The sequence below is a fragment of the Oncorhynchus keta genome, chromosome 19 (assembly GCF_023373465.1).
Source record: "Oncorhynchus keta strain PuntledgeMale-10-30-2019 chromosome 19, Oket_V2, whole genome shotgun sequence".
Classification (NCBI taxonomy): Eukaryota; Metazoa; Chordata; class Actinopteri; order Salmoniformes; family Salmonidae; genus Oncorhynchus; species Oncorhynchus keta.
The window spans coordinates 4,453,027-4,468,026 of record NC_068439.1 but is presented as its reverse complement, the minus strand read 5'-3'; the positions used below and the strand labels follow the sequence as shown (position 1 = coordinate 4,468,026).

The window sequence follows — 15,000 nt, the reverse complement described above, 5'->3', positions numbered from 1 at the left end:
TGTTATAGACTGGTGTCCAGGCTAGTCCTGTTATAGACTGGTGCGCAGGCTAGTCCTGTTATAGACTAGTTCCCAGGCTAGTCCTGTTATAGACTGGTGCCCAGGCTAGTCCTGTTATAGACTGGTACCCAGGCTAGTCCTGTTATAGACTGGTGTGCAGGCTAGTCCTGTTATAGACTGGTGCGCAGGCTAGTCCTGTTATAGACTGGTGTGCAGGCTAGTCCTGTTATTGACTGGTTCCCAGGCTAGTCCTGTTATAGACTGGTACCCAGGCTAGTCCTGTTATAGACTGGTACCCAGACTAGTCCTGTTATAGACTGGTACCCAGGCTAGTCCTGTTATAGACTGGTGTGCAGGCTAGTCCTGTTATAGACTGGTGAGCAGGCTAGTCCTGTATTACTCTGGACTGGTTCTGTGTTGTGTTGACTAGTCCTGTATTACTCTGGACTGGTTCTGTGTTGTGTTGACTAGTCCTGTATTACTCTGGACTGGTTCTGTGTTGACTAGTCCTGTATTACTCTGGACTGGTTCTGTGTTGACTAGTCCTGTATTACTCTGGACTGGTTCTGTGTTGTGTTGACTAGTCCTGTATTACTCTGGACTGGTTCTGTGTTGTGTTGACTAGTCCTGTATTACTCTGGACTGGTTCTGTGTTGACTAGTCCTGTATTACTCTGGACTGGTTCTGTGTTGACTAGTCCTGTATTACTCTGGACTGGTTCTGTGTTGACTAGTCCTGTATTACTCTGGACTGGTTCTGTGTTGACTAGTCCTGTATTACTCTGGACTGGTTCTGTGTTGACTAGTCCTGTATTACTCTGGACTGGTTCTGTGTTGACTAGTCCTGTATTACTCTGGACTGGTTCTGTGTTGACTAGTCCTGTATTACTCTGGACTGGTTCTGTGTTGACTAGTCCTGTATTACTCTGGACTGGTTCTGTGTTGACTAGTCCTGTATTACTCTGGACTGGTTCTGTGTTGACTAGTCCTGTATTACTCTGGACTGGTTCTGTGTTGACTAGTCCTGTATTACTCTGGACTGGTTCTGTGTTGACTAGTCCTGTATTACTCTGGACTGGTTCTGTGTTGACTAGTCCTGTATTACTCTGACTGGTTCTGTACTCTGGACTGGTTCTGTGTTGACTAGTCCTGTATTACTCTGGACTGGTTCTGTGTTGACTAGTCCTGTATTACTCTGGACTGGTTCTGTGTTGACTAGTCCTGTATTACTCTGGACTGGTTCTGTGTTGACTAGTCCTGTATTACTCTGGACTGGTTCTGTGTTGACTAGTCCTGTATTACTCTGGACTGGTTCTGTGTTGACTAGTCCTGTATTACTCTGGACTGGTTCTGTGTTGACTAGTCCTGTATTACTCTGGACTGGTTCTGTGTTGACTAGTCCTGTATTACTCTGGACTGGTTCTGTGTTGACTAGTCCTGTATTACTCTGGACTGGTTCTGTGTTGACTAGTCCTGTATTACTCTGGACTGGTTCTGTGTTGACTAGTCCTGTATTACTCTGGACTGGTTCTGTGTTGACTAGTCCTGTATTACTCTGGACTGGTTCTGTGTTGACTAGTCCTGTATTACTCTGGACTGGTTCTGTGTTGACTAGTCCTGTATTACTCTGGACTGGTTCTGTGTTGACTAGTCCTGTATTACTCTGGACTGGTTCTGTGTTGACTAGTCCTGTATTACTCTGGACTGGTTCTGTGTTGACTAGTCCTGTATTACTCTGGACTGGTTCTGTGTTGACTAGTCCTGTATTACTCTGGACTGGTTCTGTGTTGACTAGTCCTGTATTACTCTGGACTGGTTCTGTGTTGACTAGTCCTGTATTACTCTGGACTGGTTCTGTGTTGACTAGTCCTCTGGACTGGTTCTCTGGACTGGTTCTGGTTCTGTGTTGACTAGTCCTGTATTACTCTGGACTGGTTCTGTGTTGACTAGTCCTGTATTACTCTGGACTGGTTCTGTGTTGACTAGTCCTGTATTACTCTGGACTGGTTCTGTGTTGACTAGTCCTGTATTACTCTGGACTGGTTCTGTGTTGACTGACTCTGGACTGGTTCTGTGTTGACCTGTATTACTCTGGACTGGTTCTGTGTTGACTAGTCCTGTATTACTCTGGACTGGTTCTGTGTTGACTAGTCCTGTATTACTCTGGACTGGTTCTGTGTTGACTAGTCCTGTATTACTCTGGACTGGTTCTGTGTTGACTAGTCCTGTATTACTCTGGACTGGTTCTGTGTTGACTAGTCCTGTATTACTCTGGACTGGTTCTGTGTTGACTAGTCCTGTATTACTCTGGACTGGTTCTGTGTTGACTAGTCCTGTATTACTCTGGACTGGTTCTGTGTTGACTAGTCCTGTATTACTCTGGACTGGTTCTGTGTTGACTAGTCCTGTATTACTCTGGACTGGTTCTGTGTTGACTAGTCCTGTATTACTCTGGACTGGTTCTGTGTTGACTAGTCCTGTATTACTCTGGACTGGTTCTGTGTTGACTAGTCCTGTATTACTCTGGACTGGTTCTGTGTTGACTAGTCCTGTATTACTCTGGACTGGTTCTGTGTTGACTAGTCCTGTATTACTCTGGACTGGTTCTGTGTTGACTAGTCCTGTATTATCTGGACTGGTTCTGGTATTACTCTGGACTGGTTCTGTGTTGACTAGTCCTGTATTACTCTGGACTGGTTCTGTGTTGACTAGTCCTGTATTACTCTGGACTGGTTCTGTGTTGACTAGTCCTGTATTACTCTGGACTGGTTCTGTGTTGACTAGTCCTGTATTACTCTGGACTGGTTCTGTGTTGACTAGTCCTGTATTACTCTGGACTGGTTCTGTGTTGACTAGTCCTGTATTGGACTGGTTCTCTAGTCCTGATTACTCTGGACTGGTTCTGGTTCTGTGTTGACTAGTCCTGTATTACTCTGGACTGGTTCTGTGTTGACTAGTCTGGTTCTGTATTGACTAGTCTGGACTGGTTCTGTGTTGACTAGTCCTGTATTACTCTGGACTGGTTCTGTGTTGACTAGTCCTGTATTACTCTGGACTGGTTCTGTGTTGACTAGTCCTGTATTACTCTGGACTGGTTCTGTGTTGACTAGTCCTGTATTACTCTGGACTGGTTCTGTTCTGTCCTGTCTGACTGGTTCTAGTCCTGTATTACTCTGGACTGGTTCTGTGTTGACTAGTCCTGTATTACTCTGGACTGGTTCTGTGTTGACTAGTCCTGTATTACTCTGGACTGGTTCTGTGTTGACTAGTCCTGTATTACTCTGGACTGGTTCTGTGTTGACTAGTCCTGTATTACTAGTTCTGTTGACTGGTTCTGTGTTGACTAGTCCTGTATTACTCTGGACTGGTTCTGTGTTGACTAGTCCTGTATTACTCTGGACTGGTTCTGTGTTGACTAGTCCTGTATTACTCTGGACTGGTTCTGTGTTGACTAGTCCTGTATTACTCTGGACTGGTTCTGTGTTGACTAGTCCTGTATTACTCTGGACTGGTTCTGTGTTGACTAGTCCTGTATTACTCTGGACTGGTTCTGTGTTGACTAGTCCTGTATTACTCTGGACTGGTTCTGTGTTGACTAGTCCTGTATTACTCTGGACTGGTTCTGTGTTGACTAGTCCTGTATTACTCTGGACTGGTTCTGTGTTGACTAGTCCTGTATTATCTGGACTGGTTCTGTGTTGACTGGACTCTGGTTCTGTGTTGACTAGTCCTGTATTACTCTGGACTGGTTCTGTGTTGACTAGTCCTGTATTACTCTGGACTGGTTCTGTGTTGACTAGTCCTGTATTACTCTGGACTGGTTCTGTGTTGACTAGTCCTGTATTACTCTGGACTGGTTCTTGACTAGTCCTGTATTACTCTGGACTGGTTCTGTGTTGACTAGTCCTGTATTACTCTGGACTGGTTCTGTGTTGACTAGTCCTGTATTACTCTGGACTGGTTCTGTGTTGACTAGTATTACTCTGGACTGGTTCTGACTAGTCCTGTACTCTGGACTGGTTCTGTGTTGACTAGTCCTGTATTACTCTGGACTGGTTCTGTGTTGACTAGTCCTGTATTACTCTGGACTGGTTCTGTGTTGACTAGTCCTGTATTACTCTGGACTGGTTCTGTGTTGACTAGTCCTGTATTACTCTGGACTGGTTCTGTGTTGACTAGTCCTGTATTACTCTGGACTGGTTCTGTGTTGACTAGTCCTGTATTACTCTGGACTGGTTCTGTGTTGACTAGTCCTGTATTTCTGGACTGGTTCTGTGTTGACTAGTCCTGTATTACTCTGGACTGGTTCTGTGTTGACTAGTCCTGTATTACTCTGGACTGGTTCTGTGTTGACTAGTCCTGTATTACTCTGGACTGGTTCTGTGTTGACTAGTCCTGTATTACTCTGGACTGGTTCTGTGTTGACTAGTCCTGTATTACTCTGGACTGGTTCTGTGTTGACTAGTCCTGTATTACTCTGGACTGGTTCTGTGTTGACTAGTCCTGTATTACTCTGGACTGGTTCTGTGTTGACTAGTCCTGTATTACTCTGGACTGGTTCTGTGTTGACTAGTCCTGTATTACTCTGGACTGGTTCTGTGTTGACTAGTCCTGTATTACTCTGGACTGGTTCTGTGTTGACTAGTCCTGTATTACTCTGGACTGGTTCTGTGTTGACTAGTCCTGTATTACTCTGGACTGGTTCTGTGTTGACTAGTCCTGTATTACTCTGGACTGGTTCTGTGTTGTACTGGAGTCCTGTATTACTCTGGACTGGTTCTGTGTTGACTAGTCCTGTATTACTCTGGACTGGTTCTGTGTTGACTAGTCCTGTATTACTCTGGACTGGTTCTGTGTTGACTAGTCCTGTATTACTCTGGACTGGTTCTGTGTTGACTAGTCCTGTATTACTCTGGACTGGTTCTGTGTTGACTAGTCCTGTATGACTGGACTGGTTCTGTATTACTCTGGACTGGTTCTGTGTTGACTAGTCCTGTATTACTCTGGACTGGTTCTGTGTTGACTAGTCCTGTATTACTCTGGACTGGTTCTGTGTTAGACTGTACTCTGGACTAGTCCTGTATTACTCTGGACTGGTTCTGTGTTGACTAGTCCTGTATTACTCTGGACTGGTTCTGTGTTGACTAGTCCTGTATTACTCTGGACTGGTTCTGTGTTGACTAGTCCTGTATTACTCTGGACTGGTTCTGTGTTGACTAGTCCTGTATTACTCTGGACTGGTTCTGTGTTGACTAGTCCTGTATTACTCTGGACTGGTTCTGTGTTCTGGACTCTGGGTTCTGTGTTGACTAGTCCTGTATTTCTCTGGACTGGTTCTGTGTTGACTAGTCCTGTATTACTCTGGACTGGTTCTGTGTTGACTAGTCCTGTATTACTCTGGACTGGTTCTGTGTTGACTAGTCCTGTATTACTCTGGACTGGTTCTGTGTTGACTAGTCCTGTATTACTCTGGACTGGTTCTGTGTTGACTAGTCCTGTATTACTCTGGACTGGTTCTGTGTTGACTAGTCCTGTATTACTCTGGTTCTGTGGACTGGTTCTGTGTTGACTAGTCCTGTATTACTCTGGACTGGTTCTGTGTTGACTAGTCCTGTATTACTCTGGACTGGTTCTGTGTTGACTAGTCCTGTATTACTCTGGACTGGTTCTGTGTTGACTAGTCCTGTATTACTCTGGACTGGTTCTGTGTTGACTAGTCCTGTATTACTCTGGACTGGTTCTGGACTGGTTCTGTGTTGACTAGTCCTGTATTACTCTGGACTGGTTCTGTGTTGACTAGTCCTGTATTACTCTGGACTGGTTCTGTGTTGACTAGTCCTGTATTACTCTGGACTGGTTCTGTGTTGACTAGTCCTGTATTACTCTGGACTGGTTCTGTGTTGACTAGTCCTGTATTACTCTGGACTCTGGACTGGTTCTGTGTTGACTAGTCCTGTATTACTCTGGACTGGTTCTGTGTTGACTAGTCCTGTATTACTCTGGACTGGTTCTGTGTTGACTAGTCCTGTATTACTCTGGACTGGTTCTGTGTTGACTAGTCCTGTATTACTCTGGACTGGTTCTGTGTTGACTAGTCCTGTATTACTCTGGACTGGTTCTGTGTTGACTAGTCCTGTATTACTCTGGACTGGTTCTGTGTTGACTAGTCCTGTATTACTCTGGACTGGTTCTGTGTTGACTAGTCCTGTATTACTCTGGACTGGTTCTGTGTTGACTAGTCCTGTATTACTCTGGACTGGTTCTGTGTTGACTAGTCCTGTATTACTCTGGACTGGTTCCTGACTAGTCCTGTATTACTCTGGACTGGTTCTGTGTTGACTAGTCCTGTATTACTCTGGACTGGTTCTGTGTTGACTAGTCCTGTATTACTCTGGACTGGTTCTGTGTTGACTAGTCCTGTATTACTCTGGACTGGTTCTGTGTTGACTAGTCCTGTATTACTCTGGACTGGTTCTGTGTTGACTAGTCCTGTATTACTCTGGACTGGTTCTGTGTTGACTAGTCCTGTATTACTCTGGACTGGTTCTAGGACTGGTTCTGTGTTGACTAGTCCTGTATTACTCTGGACTGGTTCTGTGTTGACTAGTCCTGTATTACTCTGGACTGGTTCTGTGTTGACTAGTCCTGTATCTGACTGGTTCTGGACTGGTTCTGTGTTGACTAGTCCTGTATTACTCTGGACTGGTTCTGTTGACTAGTCCTGTATTACTCTGGACTGGTTCTGTGTTGACTAGTCCTTACTCTGGACTGGTTCTGTGTTGACTAGTCCTGTATTACTCTGGACTGGTTCTGTGTTGACTAGTCCTGTATTACTCTGGACTGGTTCTGTTGACTAGTCCTGACTCTGGACTGGTTCCTGACTAGTCCTTACTCTGGACTGGTTCTGTGTTGACTAGTCCTGTATTACTCTGGACTGGTTCTGTGTTGACTAGTCCTGTATTACTCTGGACTGGTTCTGTGTTGACTAGTCCTGTATTACTCTGGACTGGTTCTGTGTTGACTAGTCCTGTATTACTCTGGACTGGTTCTGTGTTGACTAGTCCTGTATTACTCTGGACTGGTTCTGTGTTGACTAGTCCTGTATTACTCTGGACTGGTTCTGTGTTGACTAGTCCTGTATTACTCTGGACTGGTTCTGTGTTGACTATCCTGTATATTACTCTGGACTGGTTCTGTGTTGACTAGTCCTGTATTACTCTGGACTGGTTCTGTGTTGACTAGTCCTGTATTACTCTGGACTGGTTCTGTGTTGACTAGTCCTGTATTACTCTGGACTGGTTCTGTGTTGACTAGTCCTGTATTACTCTGGACTGGTTCTGTGTTGACTAGTCCTGTATTACTCTGGACTGGTTCTGTGTTGACTAGTCCTGTATTACTCTGGACTGGTTCTGTGTTGACTAGTCCTGTATTACTCTGGACTGGTTCTGTGTTGACTAGTCCTGTATTACTCTGGACTGGTTCTGTGTTGACTAGTCCTGTATTACTCTGGACTGGTTCTGTGTTGACTAGTCCTGTATTACTCTGGACTGGTTCTGTCTTGTGTTGACTAGTCCTGTATTACTCTGGACTGGTTCTGTGTTGACTAGTCCTGTATTACTCTGGACTGGTTCTGTGTTGACTAGTCCTGTATTACTCTGGACTGGTTCTGTGTTGACTAGTCCTGTATTACTCTGGACTGGTTCTGTCCTGTATTACTCTGGACTGGTTCTGTGTTGACTAGTCCTGTATTACTCTGGACTGGTTCTGTGTTGACTAGTCCTGTATTACTCTGGACTGGTTCTGTGTTGACTAGTCCTGTATTACTCTGGACTGGTTCTGTGTTGACTAGTCCTGTATTACTCTGGACTGGTTCTGTGTTGACTAGTCCTGTATTACTCTGGACTGGTTCTGTGTTGACTAGTCCTGTATTACTCTGGACTGGTTCTGTGTTGACTAGTCCTGTATTACTCTGGACTGGTTCTGTGTGTGTTTATTCTGGATTTACTAGTCCTGTATTACTCTGGAGAGTTTATTTAAGTCCTGGTAGGACTAGTTTAATTTACACCTTTATTTAACCAGGTAGGACTAGTTGAGAACACCTTTATTTAACCAGGTACTCTGGACTAGTTGAGAACACCTTTATTTAACCAGGTAGGACTAGTTGAGAACACCTTTATTTAACCTGGACTGGTTCTGGTTAGGACTAGTTGAGAACACCTTTATTTAACCAGGTAGGACTAGTTGAGAACACTGGACCTTTATTTAACCAGTATTAGGACTAGTTCTGAGAACTACCTTTATTTAACCAGGTAGGACTAGTTGAGAACACCTTTATTTAACCAGGTAGGACTAGTTGAGAACACCTTTATTTAACCAGGTAGGACTAGTTGAGAACACCTTTATTTAACCAGGTAGGACTAGTTGAGAACACCTTTATTTAACCAGGTAGGACTAGTTGAGAACACCTTTATTTAACCAGGTAGGACTAGTTGAGAACACCTTTATTTAACCAGGTAGGACTAGTTGAGAACACCTTTATTTAACCAGGTAGGACTAGTTGAGAACACCTTTATTTAACCAGGTAGGACTAGTTGAGAACACCTTTATTTAACCAGGTAGGACTAGTTGAGAACACCTTTATTTAACCAGGTAGGACTAGTTGAGAACACCTTTATTTAACCAGGTAGGACTAGTTGAGAACACCTTTATTTAACCAGGTAGGACTAGTTGAGAACACCTTTATTTAACCAGGTAGGACTAGTTGAGAACACCTTTATTTAACCAGGTAGGACTAGTTGAGAACACCTTTATTTAACCAGGTAGGACTAGTTGAGAACACCTTTATTTAACCAGGTACGACTAGTTGAGAACAAGTTCTCATTTGCAACTGCGACCTGGCCAAGATAAAGCAAAGCAGTGAGACACATACAACGACACGGTGTGGTGTGATCAAATTAAATCGAATCGAATTAAATTGAATTGTATTCGTCACATTGCTTCTAAATGTGAAACTAACAGTGAGATGTTTACTTACAGTCTATGACTTGGGTGGCTGGAGTCCTGTGACACCACCTGGTTTATACCCCCCCCCTCTCTCTCTCTCTCCCACCTTTTTTAAAATGTTTATTTTACGAGGCAAGTCAGTTTAAGAACACATCATTATTTACAATAACTGGTCTAGGAACAGTGGGTTAACTGGTCTGGGAACAGTGGGTTAACTGGTCTGGGAACAATGGGTTAACTGGTCTGGGAACAGTGGGTTAACTGGTCTAGGAACAGTGGGTTAACTGGTCTAGGAACAGTGGGTTAACTGGTCTAGGAACAGTGGGTTAACTGGTCTGGGAACAGTGGGTTAACTGGTCTGGGAACAGTGGGGTTAACTGGTCTGGGAACAGTGGGTTAACTGGTCTGGGAACAGTGGGTTAACTGGTCTAGGAACAGTGGGTTAACTGGTCTAGGAACAGTGGGTTAACTGGTCTAGGAACAGTGGGTTAACTGGTCTAGGAACAGTGGGTTAACTGGTCTAGGAACAGTGGTTTAACTGGTCTGGGAACAGTGGGTTAACTGGTCTGGGAACAGTGGGGTTAACTGGTCTGGGAACAGTGGGTTAACTGGTCTAGGAACAGTGGGTTAACTGGTCTAGGAACAGTGGGTTAACTGGTCTAGGAACAGTGGGTTAACTGGTCTAGGAACAGTGGGTTAACTGGTCTAGGAACAGTGGGTTAACTGGTCTAGGAACAGTGGGTTAACTGGTCTAGGAACAGTGGGTTAACTGGTCTAGGAACAGTGGTTTAACTGGTCTGGGAACAGTGGGTTAACTGGTCTGGGAACAGTGGGGTTAACTGGTCTAGGAACAGTGGGTTAACTGGTCTGGGAACAGTGGGTTAACTGGTCTGGGAACAGTGGGTTAACTGGTCTAGGAACAGTGGGTTAACTGGTCTAGGAACAGTGGGTTAACTGGTCTAGGAACAGTGGGTTAACTGGTCTAGGAACAGTGGGTTAACTGGTCTAGGAACAGTGGGTTAACTGGTCTAGGAACAGTGGGTTAACTGGTCTAGGAACAGTGGGTTAACTGGTCTAGGAACAGTGGGTTAACTGGTCTAGGAACAGTGGGTTAACTGGTCTAGGAACAGTGGGTTGACTGGTCTAGGAACAGTGGGTTGACTGGTCTAGGAACAGTGGGTTGACTGGTCTAGGAACAGTGGGTTGACTGGTCTAGGAACAGTGGGTTGACTGGTCTAGGAACAATGGGTTGACTGGTCTAGGAACAATGGGTTAACTGGTCTAGGAACAGTGGGTTAACTGGTCTAGGAACAGTGGGTTAACTGCCTGTTCAGGGGCAGAACGACAGTTTTGTACCTTGCCAGCTCGGGGGGTTTGAACTCGCAACCTTCCGGTTACCAGTCCAACGCTCTAACCACTAGGCTACGCTGCCGCCCACTGCATTGCAGAATTAAATAGGCTTTTTCCAAGTCAATTTGTGGTCAGTTATGGCTAGTTCCATAAACGTGTCTTCAACATTCAACTGACTGGACACTTTCCAAGAGTAAGTAACCTGTATCAGGTGTGTGTTTCTGTGTATGTATTAGGTGTGTGTGTGTGTGTGTGTGTGTGTGTGTGTGTGTGTGTGTGTGTGTGTGTGTGTGTGTGTGTGTGTGTGTGTGTGTGTGTGTGTGTGTGTGTGTGTGTGTGTGTGTGTGTGTGTGTGTGTGTGTGTGTGTGACGGTCATGGTGTGTGTGTGTGTGTGTGTGTGTGTGTATTAGGTGTGTGTGTGTGTGTGTGACGGTCATGGTGTGTGTGTGTGTGTGTGAGACAGTGCTGTGGTGTTGTTGCTAGTGGAGAGTTGAGAGCACTAAAGCCTTGAACGTGCCTGATGTTAGCATTGCCCAGGGCTCTCAGGCTTCACAGGTTGATAGACACAGGATGACTCCTATGGGGTCACAGGTCAGGCCAGTGAAATGTGTACATCTCTCTCTCTCTCTCTCTCTCTCTCTCTCTCTCTCTCTCTCTCTCTCTCTCTCTCTCTCTCTCTCTCTCTCTCTCTTACACTTTGTGACAACTGTCCCTGGACTGGTTGAAAGACTGATAGCTCTGTAAGTGTTCTCTGTATTGTTATTCCCTGAATATACCTCTCTCTCTGGGTCCATAGGTTGACGGGCTTCCAGCTGCCGTCTCCCATAGTGAGCACAGGACCCAGCCTCACACTGTGGCTGCTGACAGACTACGCTGTCAGTGGACAAGGCTTCAAGGCCGTCTATGAAGGTACGATACTGTACATTACATAAATAATGTCTTACAAATCTATGACGGTAACATACTGCCTGTATGTGCGTCTCTCTCTCTCTCTCTCTCTCTCTCTCTCTCTCTCTCTCTCTCTCTCTCTCTCTCTCACTGACTTTAATGTTCTCACTATATATCTCTGCCGTTAATCTTCCTCCTTCTCCTCCTCCCTCTGTATCTGTCTGTGAGTAGTCCATTACTGAATCCTTTGACTTCTCATTCCCCTCTGAATACTTCCCATCATACAGAAAATATACTGTAGCCTGCTGTACTCTCCACCTCGATTAGCATACTCGCTACAGCACGGTATATTATCAGTGTGCATTAGGCTAATTGTATTTACATGCATGGTTTGACTTCCCCAGCATGGATGATAGCCTGGATGGTAGCCTGGATGGTAGCCTGGATGGTAGCCTGGATGATCACCTGGATGGTAGCCTGGACGGTAGCCTGGATGGTAGCCTGGATGATAGCCTGGATGGTAGCCTGGATGATAGCCTGGATGGTAGCCTGGATGGTAGCATGGATGGTAGCCTGGATGGTAGCCTGGATGGTAGCCTGGATGATAGCATGGATGGTAGCATGGATGGTAGCCTGGACGGTAGCCTGGATGATGGATGGTAGCCTGGATGGTAGCATGGATGGTAGCCTGGATGGTAGCCTGGATGGTAGCCTGGATGATAGCATGGATGGTAGCATGGATGGTAGCCTGGATGATAGCCTGGATGATGGATGGTAGCCTGGATGGTAGCATGGATGGTAGCATGGATGGTAGCCTGGATGATAGCATGGATGATGGATGGTAGCCTGGATGGTAGCCTGGATGATAGCCTGGATGATGGATGGTAGCATGGATGGTAGCATGGATGGTAGCATGGATGGTAGCCTGGATGATAGCATGGATGATGGATGGTAGCCTGGATGGTAGCATGGATGGTAGCATAGATGGTAGCCTGGATGATAGCATGGATGGTAGCCTGAATGGTAGCCTGGATGGTAGCATGGATGGTAGCCTGGATGGTAGCATGGATGGTAGCCTGGATGATAGCATGGATGGTAGCCTGGATGGTAGCATGGATGGTAGCCTGGATGGTAGCATGGATGGTAGCCTGAATGGTAGCCTGGATGGTAGCATGGATGGTAGCCTGGATGGTAGCATGGATGGTAGCCTGGATGATAGCCTGGATGATGGATGGTAGCCTGGATGATAGCCTGGATGATGGATGGTAGCCTGGATGGTAGCATGGATGGTAGCATGGATGGTAGCCTGGATGATAGCATGGATGATGGATGGTAGCCTGGATGGTAGCATGGATGGTAGCATAGATGGTAGCCTGGATGATAGCATGGATGGTAGCCTGAATGGTAGCCTGGATGGTAGCATGGATGGTAGCCTGGATGGTAGCATGGATGGTAGCCTGGATGATAGCATGGATGGTAGCCTGGATGGTAGCATGGATGGTAGCCTGGATTGTAGCCTGGATGATGGATGGATGGTAGCCTGGATGGTAGCCTGGATGGTAGCCTGGATGGCATGGATGGTGGCCTGAATAGCCTGGATGGTAGCATGAATGGTAGCCTGGATGGTAGCATGGATGGTAGCCTGGATGGTAGCATGGATGGTAGCCCTAGCCTGATGGTAGCCTGGATGATGGATGGTAGCCTGGATGGTAGCATGGATGGTAGCCTGGATGGTAGCCTGAATGATGGATGGTAGCCTGGATGATGGATGGTAGCCTGGATGGTAGCATGGATGGTAGCATGGATGGTAGCCTGGATGATAGCCTGGATGATGGATGGTAGCCTGGATGGTAGCATGGATGGTAGCATAGATGGTAGCCTGGATGGTAGCATGGATGGTAGCCTGAATGTAGCCTGGATGGTAGCATGGATGGTAGCCTGGATGGTAGCCTGGATGGTAGCATGGATGGTAGCCTGGATGGTAGCCTGGATGGTAGCATGGATGGTAGCCTGGATGGTAGCCTGGATGATGCCTGGATGGTAGCCTGGATGGTAGCCTGGATGGTAGCCTGGATGATAGCATGGATGGTAGCCTGAATGGTAGCCTGGATGGTAGCCTGGATGGTAGCCTGGATGGTAGCCTGGATGGTAGCCTGGATGGTAGCCTGGATGATGGATGGTAGCCTGGATGGTAGCATGGATGGTAGCCTGGATGGTAGCCTGAATGATGGATGGTAGCCTGGACGGTAGCCTGGATGGTAGCATGGATGGTAGCCTGGATGATAGCCTGGATGGTGGCCTGGATGGTAGCCTGGATGGTAGCCTGGATGGTAGCCTGGATGGTAGCCTGGATGGTAGCCTGGATGATGGATGGTAGCATGGATGGTAGCCTGGATGGTAGCCTGGATGGTAGCATGGATGGTAGCCTGGATGGTAGCCTGGATGGTAGCATGGATGGTAGCCTGGATGGTAGCCTGGATGGTAGCCTGGATGGTAGCCTGGATGATAGCCTGGATGGTAGCCTGGATGGTAGCATGGATGATAGCCTGGATGGTAGCCTGGATGGTAGCCTAGATGGTAGCATGGTAGCCTGGATGGTAGCCTGGATGGTAGCCTGGATGGTAGCCTGGATGATAGCCTGGATGGTAGCATGGATGGTAGCATGGATGGTAGCATGGATGGTAGCCTGGATGGTAGCCTGGATGGTAGCCTGGATGGTAGCCTGGATGATGGATGGTAGCATGGATGGTAGCCTGGATGGTAGCCTGGATGGTAGCCTGGATGGTAGCCTGGATGGTAGCATGGTAGCCTGGATGGTAGCCTGGATGGTAGCCTGGATGATAGCCTGGATGGTAGCCTGGATGATGGATGATAGCCTGGATGGTAGCCTGGATGTTAGCCTGGATGGTAGCCTGGACGATCGCGGTAGCTAGCTGGCACGATGGGATGGTTACCTCACTAGGCTATGTGTGAGCATTTGTGTGTGTGTGTGTGTGTGTGTGTGTGTGTGTGTGTGTGTGTGTGTGTGTGTGTGTGTGTGTGTGTGTGTGTGTGTGTGTGTGTGTGTGTGTGTGTGTGTGTGTGTGTGTGTGTGTGTGTGTGTGTGTGTGTGTGTGTGTGTGTGTGTGTGTGTGTATTTACAATGGTATTTGTTCTTCGCTGGTTGCCATTTTCTTGTGGCAACAGGTCACAAATCTTGCTGCTGTGATGACACACTGTGGCATTTCACCCAGTAGATATGGGAGTTTATCAATATTGTGTTTTTTTTCTAATTCTTTGTGGGTCTGTGTAATCTGGGGGGAATATTTGTCTTTATAATATGGTCATACATTGTGCAGGAGGTTAGGAAGTACAGCTCAGTTTCCACCTCATTTTGTGGGCAGTGTGCGCATAGCCTGTCTTCTCTTGAGAGCCAGGTCTGCCTATAGGGTAGCCTTTCTCAATAGCAAGGCTATGCTCACTGAGTCTGTACATAGTCAAAGCTTTCCTTAAGTTTGGGTCAGTCACAGTGGTCAGGTATTCTGCCACGGTGTACTCTCTGTGTAGGGCCAAGTAGCATTCTAGTTGGCTCAGTTTTAATTATTTCCAATGTGTCAAGTAATTATCTGTTTTGTTTTCTCATGATTTGGTTGGGTCTAATTGTGTTGCTGTCCTGGGGCTCTGTAGGGTGTGTTTGTGTTTGTGAACTGAGCCCCAGGACCAGCTTGCTTAGGGGACTCTTCTCCAGGTACATCTCTCTGTACGGTGTGTTTGTGTTTG

General features: G+C 46.5%; 1 protein-coding gene across 1 annotated transcript in view; it reads left to right on the top strand.

Annotated features, from left to right (window-relative positions):
• The window catches only part of LOC118378371 (CUB and sushi domain-containing protein 1-like), a 926,375-nt gene that overhangs the window by 44,339 nt on the left and 867,036 nt on the right, over positions 1–15,000 (top strand). Inside the window, 1 exon segment of the mRNA XM_052471760.1 lies at positions 11,150–11,262. Within this exon segment, the coding sequence (XP_052327720.1) occupies positions 11,150–11,262 (113 nt within the window).